The 16,588-nt window shown below is 52.1% G+C and overlaps 1 protein-coding gene across 1 annotated transcript; it reads right to left on the bottom strand.

Annotated features, from left to right (window-relative positions):
* Positions 1-1,723: 1,723 nt before the first annotated feature.
* MFNG (MFNG O-fucosylpeptide 3-beta-N-acetylglucosaminyltransferase) lies at positions 1,724-11,663 on the bottom strand. The gene is made up of 8 exons (XM_066550169.1): positions 11,325-11,663; positions 6,671-6,719; positions 6,050-6,152; positions 5,809-5,962; positions 4,673-4,758; positions 3,235-3,400; positions 2,644-2,729; positions 1,724-1,818 (listed from the first exon to the last, which is right to left on the bottom strand). Exons 1-8 carry the CDS (start codon positions 11,661-11,663, stop codon positions 1,752-1,754), a joined length of 1,050 nt encoding a protein of 349 aa, XP_066406266.1. The 3' UTR covers positions 1,724-1,751.
* Between the last annotated feature and the right edge of the window lie 4,925 nt (positions 11,664-16,588).

Raw genomic sequence — 16,588 nt, forward strand, 5'->3', positions numbered from 1 at the left:
AGCAAGGCTGTGTGCTGCTGCACAAGCTGACTAAATGCCAGTGAGAATGACCAGGTTGGAAAACAGCTCTGCAGGCACCTGCCTTATCTTTTTTCCAAAAATTAAGTGCTCGTTCCTTTCTAGATCCCCCTTTACAGAGGTGGAAGGTCTTTCTGACGCCTTTCCTTTAAACTTTCTGTGCACTGTGTAGGAGATGCTGGTGCTTGGGGGTGGCAGGAGGTGACAGAGTGGCCGGTTTTCAAAACGGCAAAGCCACAGTGACAGTTGCCTTTGGCTCTTCCAGCCCACCAGCAGCAGGTTTAGTCACATCAGCAGCATCAAAGCTGAGCAGCTCTTTAGAGAAAGGGCATTTGTCCTTTCATCTGGAGATTACAGGATCTCTCACAGATCCCAGCAGTCTGTTTTGAAATACTCTTTAAAGAAAGATACCTGTTTGTAGAACCACCTGCCATTTAAAACAGCCTCTCTGCCTTCCAGGTTTCCTTGCAAAACCCTCCCCCAGCCACTTAACTGTGTGTACAAGGACAAAATTATGCCAAAGTTCATTCCCCAGCAAGGACCATTGCCCAGCTTTCACACTGGGCACTGTATTGAGAAAAGGACCCTTCACAAACATGCCAGAAAGCCTGTGACCTATTTGGGTCCACTCCTTCCCTCTGTGATGCTCAGCAGGGAGAGCAGGAAGGCAGAAAGCTGCTATTGGCACCTGGAGGGAAGCCCCACAGAGATAAAAAGCTCTTTGCCTTGCTGTTTCCATTCCATCATGACTTAATTTTTTTGGTTGGGGACAGAAAAGACTATAAAGCTGTAACCTCTAATCCGCTCCTGGGCGCTCCTTCTCCATCTCTTCCTTCCTCCTCTCCTTCAGCCAGCTCTAATCCTTTATGTCTCTTCTCACAGATAGGAGCTGGACTCTAATCTCAGACGACAGGTTGGTAATTAGAGCAAGAGATTAGCCTGACCCCACATCAAGAAGGTAAAAGGAGAGGAATAATGCAGCACCATACAAGATCAAACCTTCAACATTCAATGCAAGACCCATCCCCATCTCACTCAGTTTCCCCCTGGCTCCCTTACTCCATGCCCTCTTTTTTGTCCCAGCAGAGCAGAGGATTTCTGATTCTTTGTACTTCCTGTCCATCTCCCCTCTGTTGAGCAAGGACTATACTTTTCCAGGATTCATTCAGCCCAAAAAATGGTCACATTTTTCATTTCTATAGACTTTGACTATGCGAGACTCAACAGGTCTGTGGCTGTAAAGTGTGGGCAGTAGGGAAAGCACCGATATGGAGGAAGAGGCCCTGCTCAGAGAGCCTGGAGCAATGACACGCTGCCACCCACCAGGAGCTGGGCACCAGGTATGCACACACAGGGCCCTTCTAGTCCAGAAAGATGCAGCCAGGGCACAGAGCAGCAGCAGCAGCAGCAGCAAGTCCTCATCTCTGCTCAGATGCCCAGCAGTCACTATCCTATTCTTGATCTGCTCAGAAGGCATACTGCTCCCATCCCTTGCACATCTCCCAACTCAGATGAGAAGCTCATTCATGTGTCCAGCCCATCCTATCCATCTTTGGATCAGACCTTGTCTCTTGTCCTGTGTCACCAGTATTGAGTGAGGACCAAGAAAGCCATCACAGAGCACCACGACCACGAGGGTGAAGGTGAAATTGGGAGCACCAAGCTTCTTCAGTGTCCCACTCCCTGCAGGTGAACAGGTATCACCTGGACCCGCTGCAGCTGAGGCTCAGGCATCACCAGCCAACAGCCTGCAGGCACCAGGAGGTGTTGGGATAGAGGTGGCAGTGCAGGGATCGAAACCTGCTGGGGAGAAAGCAAATTAAGGTCAGAGGACAGCTAGAAGATGGGAGGCCTCTCCCTCTCGCCCCATTCCATATCAGGTGCCCACCCTGCACCACAGAGCTCAGGACTGTTTGCTCACCCTAAGGTGTCTTTTCTCAGCAAAGCCTCCCTCTGATACCCAAATCCAGCTCTAGCCCATGGAGCCCAAGCCACAGCTCACCCTGATCACAGGCAGGGAGATGGGCACTGCACCAGCCCCTGCTACATGGTTCTGCTGATGCTCTTTTCAACACCTAGCTGTTTCCCACCCCTCCTATCTCCAGCTAGGATCTTCCTACTCATGCTCTGCAAATAACAACTTTAGGTTTGTTCACTCAAAGAGGAGAAGGTAAATCAAAGAACAGTTTTGTTTGCAGTCAGCCTGAAGTGAACCTTTTTCTTTTTTCCCTTCAGTTTTCTCAGCAAAGCATAAAATGAAAAAAACAAGCAGAATTTCCTTCCTTGAGTTTAAAAGAACATTTCTGTTCCTGTCCCTGAGGTAAAAGGTTAGCTTGTTCAGTCTCAAAATGGGAAATAAACAGCAATACTTTTGGCTTAGGCATTGTCCAAATAAAATGTTTTAAATGCTTCATTTCTTTCCACTCACCCAAAAAGGTTTGCAACGTTTATAACCGTTCACAAATAGCTTAATGCTGGGGTGCCCTTCACCCAATAAGCCATGTGACTGTAAGGTTCCTGTCCCTCCCTCCAGCCCTCCTGCACCCCATTGGGCTGCCTCCCCTTCCCAGCATGTTGTCTGAGGGCTCACACAGCAGCAACATCCAGAGCACTCATGCCCCATACCTTGAAGGATCCTCCTGGGGCAAGAAGGGGCCACTGAGCTCAATGACATTGAGTTTGTTCTCAAACACACCATAGCTGAGGGTGACCTACAAAGTAGCAGTGAGAAAGGAGTAGAGAGAATGAGACGAGTTCAGGAGCAAGGAATTTGCTGTGGATGACAAAAACTCCCATTCTAGTTCTTTCTCTGCTGGCTTAGCCTCTACCTTCCACATCTCTTCTGTTTTCCTTCCATGATGGTCCACCCTACTAGTCCTTTGTAAGGCAGAGAGAGTGCCATGTCAAAGGCCCTTTCCCAATCAATCATCATTTCTGCTTGTCCTTGTGCCACATTCTCCCAGGGATGCCCTCAATCCTCCCATCACTCCCCCTACATGTGCTCCCCACCACTGATCCCAGGGCACTATGACTGGCAGCTGTGCTGCTGGCAATATCTGCTCCTTATTTCAAAGATGCATTTGTCAGGAAAGCCTCCCCAGAAGAGCAGATGATTGATTCAATGCACATCAGTGCCATCAGTGGAACATCATGCCTGTAAGCTTCCTTCCACTCCTTCCTCACACACCTCCCTCTTGCTTCCCTTCCCCTCCTCACCTGCTGCATGAGCTGAGAGGTGGGGATGAGCTGCAGGTTCTCCAGGTGGGAATGGAAGAGTGCATTGGGAATCAGCTGCCCACCGACTTTGCACTCGATGATGTAACCCACGGTGCAGTCATCCGGCAGGCGGATGAGCTCCGAAGTGCTCAGGAAGTTCTTGCCACTGGAAGAGAGTAGGGCTGCATGGGTTAGGAAAAGGGTAGGGGCAGATGTAGGCATCCACTTTGGCAGGACATTACTGAAAACCAGAGTAGATCCTGTAACCAGGCAAGAAATCCCTGAGTTCCAGCTGCACATACTCAGGAACAGGCTTGCTCTTTCACCATTCCCAGCCATGCTGTCCCTGATACATGATCCAGGTCCTTGGTAAGCTGACGCAGAGAGCTGACAGACTTCACTGAGTCATTTCTCCACATGTTTGGTGAAGTGCACTGAGCCCCTGGGGGTCACACAAGCCATCACAAGAGAAACAGTGGGAGCACATGGCAAGGTCCAGGGGGAAGTGAAAACAGGACATGCAGCTTGGATAAGCCATCTACTGTAATGCAACACCACATACTTGGCCACCTTCTGATGACAGACTAAACCCAATTTTAAGGCTTCGGGAACTGGAATTATTTACACAGTATGAGACACTGTCTACTACAACAACTCCCAGCAAACTGAAATGTGTTTTAAGCATTTTAAAAACAGTAGTGGCAGATTTTATGCCAGGTCAGGCATTGTCTATCTGTGCCACTTTCACTTTACCCTAGATCACAGATCATCCTCTTGACTGGGTCTACCATAAAATACCTATCATGGGATTTGGCTAAAACAGCCACCTGGTGTGGATCAGATCTGTCCTTCTGGGTATGCTCAGATCTGGTTAAGACTGGTTAAGGCACAGCCAATGCCCACCAGTGTACATGCCTGGGGTATAACGTAGGGCATCATCTTGTTCTAGGCTGGGATAACACCTTGGGACCCACCTCTGTTCTGTATGCATCAAGCTGAGGAAATGACAGTGGACACCTGAGAAGCCAAAGAAGGTTTAGGGTGAGGGAACATAAAATTAGCTCAGGAGGGAGGTATGGACATCTGGAAAGAGGCAGATGAAGGGGAGATGAGATCAGCAGATGGGAAAAGAGTCACACGAAGCCGAAAGGGATGGGAAGGAGTGTGAGGAATAACCAAGAGCCTTAAGGAGATGGGGAGAGAGGAGTACATCATCCTGTGACCATGTTTACTGATGTGCCTGCTCTTGCCAGTTTTCAGTGAGTTGGCAGACCCACCCACTACATCCTTCCTCCAGTCTCACATCTTGCAGACGTGCAGCACGCGGCACTCTGCACCTTTGCAAACACCACATGCACAAATCCAGGGCTGACACTGCCAGGAATTAATGTGCAGCCATGTTGCTCATCCCCAAAGGCTCCTACGCTCCCCAGCTCACCTGGCCCAGGGCACCATCTTCCTCGCCAGCTTGCGGCTGATGCAGAACCCAGCCCCTCCCGTGGCAAACCAGAAGCGCACGGATTTCTGGAAAGAAACACCAGAGAAAATCAATGGCAGAGGCTCAGGTAATACCATACTCCCAGAGGTGGGAATGCTGGAAACCCAGCTTTGATGTCAGGACAAACACAGCCCTATTGTCACCCCAGCCCCCTGACTGCTGCCCAGAGGAAGGACTTTCTCGCAGTACAGCATGGATTTTCACTTCCTCATAACTGGAACAGCCAGTTGCTCCTGCTGGCAGCAACAGGTGGGGTGCCTGGGGCAGGCTTTTGTCTGTCAGACATGTACCCAAAGGCAGAGCAGCAACGTGGGACTCTGCCCCTTGGACATTCAAATTTAGTCAACACCTAACAGCCATGTATAGACAAGATGGCAAGTTTCCAGCTGCTGTCATTCCTCTTGGGACCGATCTCTCCTTGCAATACTGTGCTGGTTTTGGCTGGGGTAGAGTTAACTTTTTCACAGTGGCTGGTGTGGGGTTGTGTTTTGGATTTGTGCTGAATACAGCGTTGACAATACAGAGATGTTTTTGTTATTGCTAAGCAGGGTTCACACAACAGCCAAGGTCTTTTTTGCTTTACTACTGCCACACTGGTGAGGAAACTGGGTGTGCAAGGGAGGTTGTGAGGAGACACTGCCAGGACAGGTGACCCCAGCTGACCAAAGGGATTTTCCAGCCCATATGACACCATGCTTAGTTATAAAGTGTGGGAAGAAGGAGGAAGGGGAGGGACATTTGGAGTGATGGTGTTTGTCTTCCCAAGTCACCATTACACGTGATGGGGCCCTGCTCTCCTGGAGGTGGCTGAACACCTGCCTGCCTGTGGGAAGCAGGACTTAATTCCTTGTTTTACTTTGCTTATGTACATGGCTTTTGCTTTCCCTGTCTTTATCTCAACCCACGAGTTTTCTACCTTTTGCCCTTTCAATTCTCTCTCCACTCCCTCTGGTGGGAGAGTGAGCGAGCAGCTGCGTAGGGCTTGGCTGCTGGCTGGGGTTAAACCATGACAAATGTGAGCCAGAGCACCAAAACACCCCACTGCCCCCAGTCCACCTCACCGCCCCAGGCTGTACCGTCTGGTTGTTTGGCAGCATTTCAGAGGCCCAGATGGGTCGGTTCAGGCTGGGTTTGCCCAGGTAAACATCCTGTGTCTCCGCATAGGAGGACAAGAGCTTCAGGAGCGCAACAGGGTTCAGGTAGTTGTCATCGTCCAAGTGGCAAAACCAGCTGGGGCAGACAGGAAGACACAAGAAGTTTGCAGTAAGGAGGGTGCCTCTTGCCCTCGGGGGTCCCCCCACGGCAGCCCTGCCCCACCTCAGGCCGCTGGCCAGGAAGGCATCGAACTCTGCAGCCATCTTGCAGGACAGGGCCAGGTGGCTGTGCTCAGCAGAGCAGTTGGTGAAGATCACATGGCCACCTGCCAAAGGAGGGAAAACTCAGAGCCAGCCCACTTTGCATGGTCACAGGGAGGACATCTGGGCAGGAGGGAAGGGGTTTGTTCACAGACAGTCTCCTCATGCCCTCCCAAAAGGCATCCAAGCCCATGGAGACACAGGTTCCACTCCTCCCCCTACCAGGAGATGAAACATGGACAGAGCCAAGCAATTTGGCCACGACTAGAATGCCTGCCATCCACACTTCCACGCTGCCCACTGCCAACCATGATGCAGAGATTGAGGGGCTCTGTCATGTGCCACTTCTACCCATGGATGCTTTAAAGCAGACAGCACCCTGCCTCCAGCTGGCTGCATGCCCTGGGGTAAGCCAGCTACACCAAACTATCACCACCACAGGACACAGCAAGGGGCCTGTTTCATTGGGCAGTGCTGGTGCAGGACAGCCAGCCCTCACACCAGGCTCCTCTCAAGGCCAGGACAGCTCAGGGGCTGAAGGTAGAGTAGGGGCTGAAGGTGGTGTCATAGGATAGGTCATTACCCATTCTCCTTTTCAAGTCATCATCTTCTTCATCAGTGAAGATGTAGGTCTGGGGAAACAAGGAAAAGAGATTACTCTTGAGGATGGAGCTGGTGCTGTTCCTGGCTGCCCACTTCTTCCTCCCACAGCTGGACACACTTGACATGGTTACCCCCCCTCCATGCTCTGCTGCTCTACCCACTCCCAGGCAGCAGATGAACAGAAGGATGGCTGTGCTCCCCCTTCCTGCATGGCACAACCATCAGTACTTGTGTGGCTTCGTTTTCACCCCCAATCCCACTGCCTTGGGACCAGGGGACCCATGACACTGAGTGAGGGGGCAAGGTAGCCCTGGATTAGGTGTCAGTGGTAGAAAAATTAAGGCATTGTGGTTAAATGATGCTTGGGTTAAAAGAACATCTGCTTGTGTGTGAAGTGTGCACAGCTCCCTGCCACTTTCTGCCCCCTCCTCCTCCTCTTCCTCCACTCCCAGGCTTCTCTAATCCCCCTTGCTGCCATTATGTGGCACAGCTCCCCCTGTTCAGAGCCAGGCGAGGATCAGGGCTGGTGGAGAAAAGCTTTCCTCAGGCAGAAAATGAGCTTTCATGAAATGAAAAAGGAGTCGCGAGCCATAAACAGCCTCCCCACCAGCTGCCCACAGGCTGGTTAAACACAGCACCTGCACAGGCACAAAGGGAACAAGGCAGGCAGACAGCAGCTGCAGGAGCCATCACTGCTCCCAAAGGCAGGGGGACACGAGTCTCTACATCTCCCCACACCCACCCAGCATTTGGGAGATATCCCTATCTGGAGGACATAGTAGGAGAAAAGTTGTGTATGTGAAAATAAGGCAGTGAAGGACCCTCAGAGATACCTGGCTCAAGCAGAGACAGCAGGATGGTTTCCTGATCTCAGATGGATGAGCTACAGGGCTTGGTGAATTACCCTCTGAGAACTGAGCTGCAGCAATGGAGCATGCAAACATTCCTACCCCACCCCACCAGTAAAGTCTCTTAGTTAACACCACTTTCAAGGGGATCATGTGACAAGCAGCAATTAGCCAAGTCTCAGGTGAAGGAACTGCTCTGGGTCAGGGGACCATATCACAACCTTCAGGCAAGGCAGGGATTGTCAGCAGCATGGGATTTCCCTTGCCAGCATGTCAGAGTTAGAAATTTCCACTATGGCAAATATTTCCAATTCAAGAAAAACAAAATCTGAAGCCGTTGAAATTTTCTGACATTTTCAAAAAAAACCCCAAGAAATATTGTTGCTGGAAATTACTTGCTTACAGATATAAAACCAACTTGATATCACGTGTCTAACAAACATCACATTTGACTTAAAATAACAAGATGCATCTTTTCCAAATTTTCTACTTGTAAAAATATTCTGAGGTTCCCAGTTTTCCCTTGATGCAAGAGGAGAAATGTTGGGGTTTTTTTTGCAGACATCCAACATGTTCCTGTAGAACCCAAGGATGAAAGTACACTGTCACCACAGGCAACACCAGACTGTCCAAAATAACTGGGAAAAGGGAAATATGAGTGTGGGGACCAGGCAAGTCCAATTTTTCTGGCACTTTCAAACTCTGATCTCCACAGCACACCTGGCTGTGCTCAAGCAGTGCAAAAGAAGATCACAATAGCAAATGCAGCTGACTCCATCCTCGTCTCACCATCCCTCAAACACCTGAAGGTGGGAAATCTGGCACAGCAGCTGCTGCCAGAGATGAAGCACAGAAAGTATCTCTCCATTCTGGAGTGGAGAAGATGTCTGTGTAGGAAAGGATGTCTGCTGGACAGCAGTGCAAGCAGTGATAAGGAGCCACTGTGTCAAACAGTTTTTTCTGGCAGCTCTTCATGAACAGAAGAGCCCAGGCAATGGATAAATGCTAAGCTTTGAGACCTCCTCACCCCAAATTAGAGAAATAGCCTAGCAATAAAAAATTAGCAAAAAGGAATAAAGATGTGGAACCTGACAATCCAGGGCCATGTTCATCGCCTAAGCTCCCAGGGTATCCTTCCTCTATGAAGAAACCCTCTCCAAAATGCAAACACATCAACAGGATTACTGTTGTGTCCTGCACAGAGAACAGATTCAAAATCTGGGGTGGATTCACATCACTGAAAATCTGAAAACCAGTTCAGGATGGGACATTCAAAGGTTTCATTCCCATTGGCTGGGTGTGTGGACTTCTAAATGGAGGGGAAGTGCTAGAAATAGCTCACATTACCAAACCACACCAGAAAGCTGGACTCTTCTCCATCAAAACTACTGGGGCCAGGAGTGTAAGTCACTCCAAGATTCTGTCCAGCTAAACAATCATCAGAACCCCCACTCCTATTTAGATTAAGCTTTTGCTGAGGAAAAGGCCTTTCACTAAAATGGCTTTCACATCAGTCTCCAGCGGAAAGTTTGTCATGGATCAGTTCTCAGGAGGCAGAGCATGGTCCAGCAAAGAGTGCCCATCTCACACTTCCCCATCTCTCACCAACTGCATGTCTTCAGATTAAACTTCAGAGCAGTTTCAGAGACAATCTCTCTCTTATTCTCTACCCCAACAGAGTCCAACACAGAGGATTTTTAATTCAGCTCCCATACAGTCTGTCCTTGCCATCAAAACCACAGCTGTTCCTGCCTCCTGTTACAGTCACCTAGGCCTGACCTGGGAGGTCTGGATTGCTTCCTCCAGGAGGAAACCATGCAGGTATCCTGCTCTGAAGCCAGGCTTGGCATCAGCAACACAGCCAGCTGCTAAAATTTCCCTGCTGGCCACTGGTGGAGAAACACTCACTGAATTGGTCTCCAGCCATGACTGAGGGCAAGTGAGACAGTAAGAAGCTGGATCAGCCCTAGGAGAAGGCAGCCTCTGCACATCAGGACTTCTGAGACCTGAATTTCTCCAGGACTGGTTCCTAAAGCCTATGTCTCTCCATAAGGACTCAATAACAAGAGGTCTGGTGTACTATTCCTGTCCCCACAACAATTGAATGTCCTTTGCAAATTGAAAGCTGTCCTTTTTTTGCTAAGTGAGGCTTTCTATATTGTCAAATTTTCCAAACTAACCATTTCCTGGAAACTTAAAAAACCCCTTAAGGAGGAACATATTAAAAAAAATGTTTTTGACTTTCACGTACTTCTCTTTGCCTCCCTTTCTGCTCCCACTCCCCTTCCCTCAAAGCCATTTTGTAAAAAAGAAGAAGAAAAACACAGAAAATTGAGGAGGGAGAAGGAAAATATCAAGCTTGCAACGAAAATTGGTAACACTGAAAAAACTCTTTTAAAATGAGTGACACTCCCATTCTATCCTTCCTTCCTATTTCTCTGCTCAGTCTGTGTAGCTTCCCAGAGGCTGGCAGCAGCATGGAAAATTCAACACCTCTTCCAAGGTTTGGACACCACTTGCATTCCAGAGGGAATCAGATGAGTCTGGGGAGCTAGTATCTAATTCCTGTCATCAGCAGAACAGCCAGGTACTGATTTGTCAAACAAAGGAGGGACAGGTGAATTGCTCCCTAAAAACCCACTGGGAAGGCCCCAGGAGCAATATCCTAATGCCAGTGCAGGCACGTGGTTGGGTTTGGTTTCTCCAAGGAGCTGCTGGGCTGGAGCTGGCTGGAGAGGAGAAGTGCCTCTGCAGGAGGAAGCGGGGCATCTCAGACACTGAGAGGGACACGCAGCCAGGAGAGGAAGCATGCTCAAAATAGGACATGGCTTCCTGTGACGACCGCAGCAGGCCAGACAGTTGCAGCACCACGAAGTGGAAAACCACCCTTACCCAGCAAACCCTGCACTGCTTCAGGCACTCTCCTACCCAGCACCTCCGCCCCCATCCCCTTCTTCTCTGAGGCCTGAATTTGCCTTATAGGCACCCATCACACACAGGCAGAGGCAAAAAAAACCCCTTCAGGGCAGCCATAGGATTTCTTCTTTCTTGAGGAGCAGCTCTGCGAGGGAGGGAGCAAAGCACCAGAGCTCTGGGGGAGTGCTCCTGCCCACCAGTGAGCCAGCCTGCACAGCACCACTAATGTGGTGCCCTGTATCAGTTTCTCTAGCAGGAAGGAAACTCTCCGAACTGTTTGAGCAAAGGATGGAAACATCAGGTCCCCAGTTTAAAAAAAGAAAAAAAGTCAAAAATACACCCACATCACTTCAAGATCATGCACATGAAGGTATCTGCCCAAGAAGGGAAAGTATGGACTGTGCTGATGTGCTGGGAGGTGAACAGGGCTAACTACAGGAGGTCCTCCAGGAGCCTGCCTGCCTTGTTCTCTTGCCCACTGCACTGCACCTTTCCAGGGCAATGGGTGCCCAGGCACAGTGTAGGCACGCTGACAGGGCCAGGGGAGCCTGTCAGCCCAAAACCCAACAAACCTATGGCACCAGGAGAAATGGAAAGCCACCATTTCATACAGACACAGGCTGGTCTGTGCATTCAGTCTGGCGTGGCATCTTCACCAGCCCTTCCCAGGAAGCAGCTACTGGTGAAACCATTTTGCTGTGTAGCATCTCTCTTTGAATATGAAGTGAGAAATAGAGAATATGAGGCAAAGTACTGAGGGGCACAACAGTGCCCAGCCTCCCCTTCCTCTGGCTTTTATCCCCTTGCCCTGACACCCCATGCCTGCCCCATTACTAACACCTTCTCTCTAGTCAGAATCCACACACTCACCTGTTCGCTGGCCTGGGATATCCACGTGTCCAGGAGCAGCTCCATCCTGCTCTGGTGAAACCTCTTGGTTGTCTTCACAGCTATGAAAATGTCCTCAAGCGTCAGGCTTCCCTCGCTCCTGTATCCCTCCGGAGGATGGACTCTGAGGTCCTTCTGCTCCCTGCCACCAGCCCCCTCTGGGCTCCCTCGGCTCTGTCGCTCTGGCTTCTCCAACATCCCCTCCCCGTTCCCTGAGTACTGAGCCGCTTCCCGAGCCCCACGGTGCCGCATGGAGAGGAGGGCCACGCTGGCAAGGACGACTGCAGCTCCAGAGACACCGCGGAGGAGCCGACGGCCCATGGCTCCCGAACCGATCCTGCCGCAGCCCATATCCTCCCGAACGGGACAAGCTCTGCTGCACCTCCACGCGACGCTGGCTGCTCTTCTCGAAGCCTCCGAGGGGGCAAGATTTGTCAAGAGCAAGGTCTGAACAGATGTGGTCGAGGAACAGGGTGGGCAAAGACCAGGAAGCCAAAGAGTCAGCCGAGACGAAGGATCCCGCTGAAGCGGGGGGGTTTCACAGACTACGGAGAGCTCAATGACCCAGCGAGGCAGGGACACACGGCTGGAAAACACTCCGAGGTGACAGCACGTGGCTGGCACAGGCTGCCAGCAGGAAAGCGAGCATCCCTGCTTCCGAGGGAGAGGCTGCGTGTCCCAGGCAGGGTGTTGAGGGGGCGGCAAAAGAGATCAGAGCCATGAGGGGGAAGCCTGGACCGAAGGCATCAGAAGACACCAGCGCACAGGGGCGAGCCGGCGGCTCCGGCAGCAGGCGGGCGGCAGGGACGCGGTGCAGTGTGCGGCGGGGCTGCTCGCCACCTGCTCCCCGCCGCAGCCCCGGCTCCCGCCCGCAGCCCCTGACCCTGCCAGCCCCTGCTCCTGCCCCGCAGCCCCTGCTCCTGCCCCCGCAGCCCCTGCTCCTGCCCCCGCAGCCCCGGTTCCGCCTCCGGGCACGGGGCGGGGCGGTGGCCCCGGGGAGGAAGGATGGAGCAGGAGGAGGCCCGTGTCTGACAGCGGGTTTGCCTCACCAGGGCAGCCCCGCTCTGAGACACCTCCGAGGTGACAAACGGCAAGTCTGGATGACAAACCTGTTGCCTGACTGATTTCCCCGCTTCTCTGTGACAGCTCGGCCCGATCTCTGCGGGCCTGCTCATCCCCCTGCTCTTGAGAGAGGAGGGGACGGTGACACTGATGTGGGCTCTGGTGAAGTTAAGGTGCGGGGTCCTCTGTGGTTCTTGCAAAGAACGATTTTTCCCCAGGAATTCCCTTAGCCCCAAACTTTTCCTATGGATACAGGTCTGAGTTTGCTGCTCCTGCCTTTCAGTCCTAGCTTGCCTCCCAAAGCAGGATTGTGTATTCCTTGCTGTCCCTCCTGCCGCCACACCCCAGCCTCTCAAGCTGGGGTGTGACCCCCACTTCTGACACCCATCTCCCTAAACCATGACTCTGCTCCAGAAGGTCCCTTTTCCTCTGCCTCCAGCCCTGCAACCCCCACTAGGATATCCAAGGACATTCTGCTGCCCAGGTGGCTGCAGAACCAGTGACACGCACAGGAAGAGGTGCACCGGCAACCAAAAGCATGAGGAAGGGTGTACTGCCTCCCTTCCAGCTGTAGAATCACAGAAGGACTTGGGTTGGAAGGAACCTTAAAGATCATCCAGTTCCAAGCCCACTGCCATGGGCAGGGACAGCTTCCCCTACATCAGGTTGTTCAGAGCCCCATCAAACCTGGCCTTGAACACTTCTGGGGGAGCACAGGTGGGGGCAGAGGGTGCAGTGTCACTGCTGAGTTTATATCCCACCCAGGTCCTTGCCCCCTGCAAGAACTGCAGCCCCTGCAGGGCTGAGCTCATCCATTTGTCCCTTGTGGTTTTCGTGCTATCCAAGATGTTGCTTTCCTTTCCCTAGGAAAGGAAAGGGAATGTCCTCTATCTTTGGAAAACCTCAGAGACCTGCAGGCACAGCAGCAAAGTGGCACCTCCAGCTCCTTCCTCATCCCCCACCTTCACCACTGGTCTCCCCTGAGCCACTTTCACTTCCAGCCCACTGGGTGCCAGCAAGGGACGGGGATATCAGAGGATAGAGACAAGGACAGAGACCACCATGGAAGGGAAATTTTGGGGTGAGTACCACAGATTGCTGCATGCTTTTGCTGGTTCAGTTAGACGTGGGGTAGGTGACCATGCAGTCCTCTTCACACTACCTGCAGGCCACTTTACAGAGTAGCCAGAGAGATCCAGAGAGACCACCAGCCCAGGAGGGGGGATGATATCCATGCCCCCATCTCAGCTTCCCTGTGCAGCAAGCGTGGGGACAGCAGGATGGGAGTGCTCTACATAAGCTGCTGAAATCAGAGCACCTCCTCAGGGAGCTACAAGCTGTGGGCATCCAATCTCAGCATAGCAAAAAAATAAAAATAAAAAGTAATAAGTTGGGGCCCAGGAGAATTGGCAGGGGTGTGGAATGGCTCCATGTTGAAAAGGACACCCCGCCCCATGCACATGTCAGATCATGGGGCCTTATAACAGAGGGGTGGGCAGCCTGCCAGGGTCCCTCTGTGCCACACTCCCACCATGTGTCCAGCCACAGGCACTTCCCAGGCACACAGGGAAGATCTCCCTGCAGGGCTAAACCCATGTGCTCAGTTTCTCCACATCACAGACATACTTTCACTCTGCCCCTGTCCCTGGCTACAACTTTTTACTTTTGTAAGGGAGAAACCATTGAATCCACTTCTCTTCCCTCCTCTCCAGTATTTCTCTAAGTCTCAAAACTCCTGCCTTCCCCTGAAGCAAGAACGTCTCCAGAGCATCTCCCATATCCCTTTGGAGAGTCCCTGCAGGTTTTATTTTTAGATCCCTTTGAATACTGATGCTTTCTTACACTGATTTGGGGCACGGGGGGAGTCATTCACCTTCAGGCCTTACATTACTGCAGGGATGTGAACCTGGTGTGACTGGGATTGCTCACACGGCTGGCCAATGCTCCTGAACCAGAAATGAACCTCCCTGAGTGCTCCAGCCACATGCCAGCAGCCTCAGGCACCTGTAAAGGAAGCTTCTGTAGCTCCAAGGCATCCTGCAGCACCTCACAGCTCTGGCTTAGGAGATCATTTGGGAGGCACAAGTGGGGCACAGGCAGGGCCCCTTACTGATAGCCCCAGCAGACATAACAAATACAATTCAAAGCTACCTCATACAGACCATGGTGCCAGGAAACTCTGCTGGGGCAGGGGGCCACTGTGGACTTCCCAGGGTGACACATGTGCCACCTCAACAATCCTCTCCCTGGAGAGAGAAATCTTGCTCTCAGTGACTCTTTACAGGGGTTTGCACAAGGCTGTTACAGCTGGTAATTGGTGCCCAGGGCTGCTAATTGCATTGTGCCTGTTACCTAACCCGTGACTCATTCCTCCAAGCAGGCAGCCACCCACCTAGGAGGTAAAAAAGTTGGGCTGGAGTGTGCAGGGCAGAGAGGGTCATTTATGTTTGCCTTGGAGCCCTCTGCTCCACCCATGTCCAGAACAGGTTAAGGCTGGATTTTTAAAGCCTCAGGGGAGAGAAGCTGGATAAAGAGAGAGCCTGGAAGAAGCCTGGGAGCAGGGGAGGCAGTGCCGCTGCTGCTTGGCTAGCTGGGCAGTGCCAGCCTGCCTCCCAGAGCCTCCCTTTGCCTCCCTTTCCCCGTGGCTGAGAGCACTGATGGCCCAGGGAAGTGCTGGGGATGTGATTCTTTGGGAGGGCAGCAAGGGCTGAGCTGGGTAAGCACATGCTGACTACCCAGGGTGGAGGGGCTGCTTTTAACCCCCCATAGGGCTGGGCTGGTTCCCAGTGCCAGCAGGAACAAGTTTGAAGCCCTGAGTCACAGCGCCTCACACACAGTGTTTTCCCTGAATACTCAAGCACTACTTTTGCCCAGCAAAGATGCAAATTCCAATCTCCAAATCCATGACAGGGTGAATGGGAACTTGTTTTGGGACTTGTCTTCTCATCAGCTCAACAAAAATCCCACTTTGTTTGCCTGCAGGGCAAGCACCCTCCCCGGGGACTGGCTGTGCTGGAATGCTCAGGCTGCATCCCCTGGAGTGGATGCCACTTGGGAGCTTTCATCTGGAGCCCTGTGTATGCCAGCTCCCCCTTCCCTGAGAGAAGAGTTGCATGGCTCCAGGGCAGAGCGAGGATTCTGCTCTACATTTTAGTGACTGCAAGTTAAAAATCTTCATTTTCTTTCCTCCCTCCTTCACTCTCGTCCTCATAAAAGACACAGGCAACTGGTTTAGAGCCTGAAATAACACCTCACAGGGGACTCGTGAAGATCAGCAAGTTAATCTTTGCTCAGAGCTTCACAAATGCATGCCACCAGCAGTGCCAAACCACAGGGGCAGGGGGACACAGAGGGGACCTGACTCTGGTGCTGGCTGCCCATCTTCTCCCACTGAGCCCAGCATCAGCAGACTCTGCCTGACCTCATGCCCCAAGAGCCCCAAGCCTCCCAGAGACACAGACTTCATTATCCTCTGGCCTGCCTCAGGAAAAACCACCTACCACCACAACCACCACCTCTCCCCAGCATGGGTATCCTGGCACCTCTTTCCTATGGCATCTGCTAATGGTGGCTGCATAACAGGATTTGGGTCCATGCAGTTTAAGTGAGCACTGCTGTGGCTGCCCAAAGCCTCCATCTTCCCCCTGCCAGAGTCTGAACCCACTCTGGCCCCATGTCAGGGTGAGAACCCCACCTTGCAGGGGCACTGTCCCCCTTTCTCCCAGCAGCATGGCTGGGCTCAGTCTCCTTGCTGCCCCCCGGAGGCTGAGGTAGCTGGCTTGTCACATCATGCCAACCAGGGCATGGAGGGATGCAAAGCTCTAGGGACCCCAGCCAGACACAATTCAAAACTCAAGTGAGTTTTTCCCTGACTTTCCTAAAGCACTCTGACCAACATCAGTGCTGGGGAGAGCAAGGGACTGAAAACCAGGGGCCAAGTAGAAAAAGGAGGGGACTTAGTCTGTGGCACGCTTAGCCTGTCCTCTCCCCACACTTCTTGCTGCCCTACAAGAGCAACGTCAGTGCTCCCTCCCTCCCCTGGAGGGCTGGGCAGTTGGGTCTCACCTAAAGGAGGAGAAAAATATCCCATTGTCCATCACCCACACCTTCCCAGTAACACACAAGCCCGCAGCCTGCCACCCATTCCCATTATGAATGGTATTTAATTCTCCTTTACAGGCGGT

The sequence above is a fragment of the Molothrus aeneus genome, chromosome 5 (assembly GCF_037042795.1).
Source record: "Molothrus aeneus isolate 106 chromosome 5, BPBGC_Maene_1.0, whole genome shotgun sequence".
NCBI classification, from domain to species: Eukaryota; Metazoa; Chordata; class Aves; order Passeriformes; family Icteridae; genus Molothrus; species Molothrus aeneus.

Excerpts from the sequence above, each read along its gene's own strand:
- MFNG (XM_066550169.1), bottom strand. The coding sequence starts at position 11,663 with ATGGGCCGTCGGCTCCTCCGCGGTGTCTCTGGAGCTGCAGTCGTCCTT. Across the intron at positions 6,720-11,324 it reads TATCCCAGGCCAGCGAACAG|ACCTACATCTTCACTGATGA; the intron begins GTGAGTGTGTGG and ends TTGTTTCCCCAG. Across the intron at positions 2,730-3,234 it reads CCTCTCAGCTCATGCAGCAG|GTCACCCTCAGCTATGGTGT; the intron begins GTGAGGAGGGGA and ends GCTACTTTGTAG.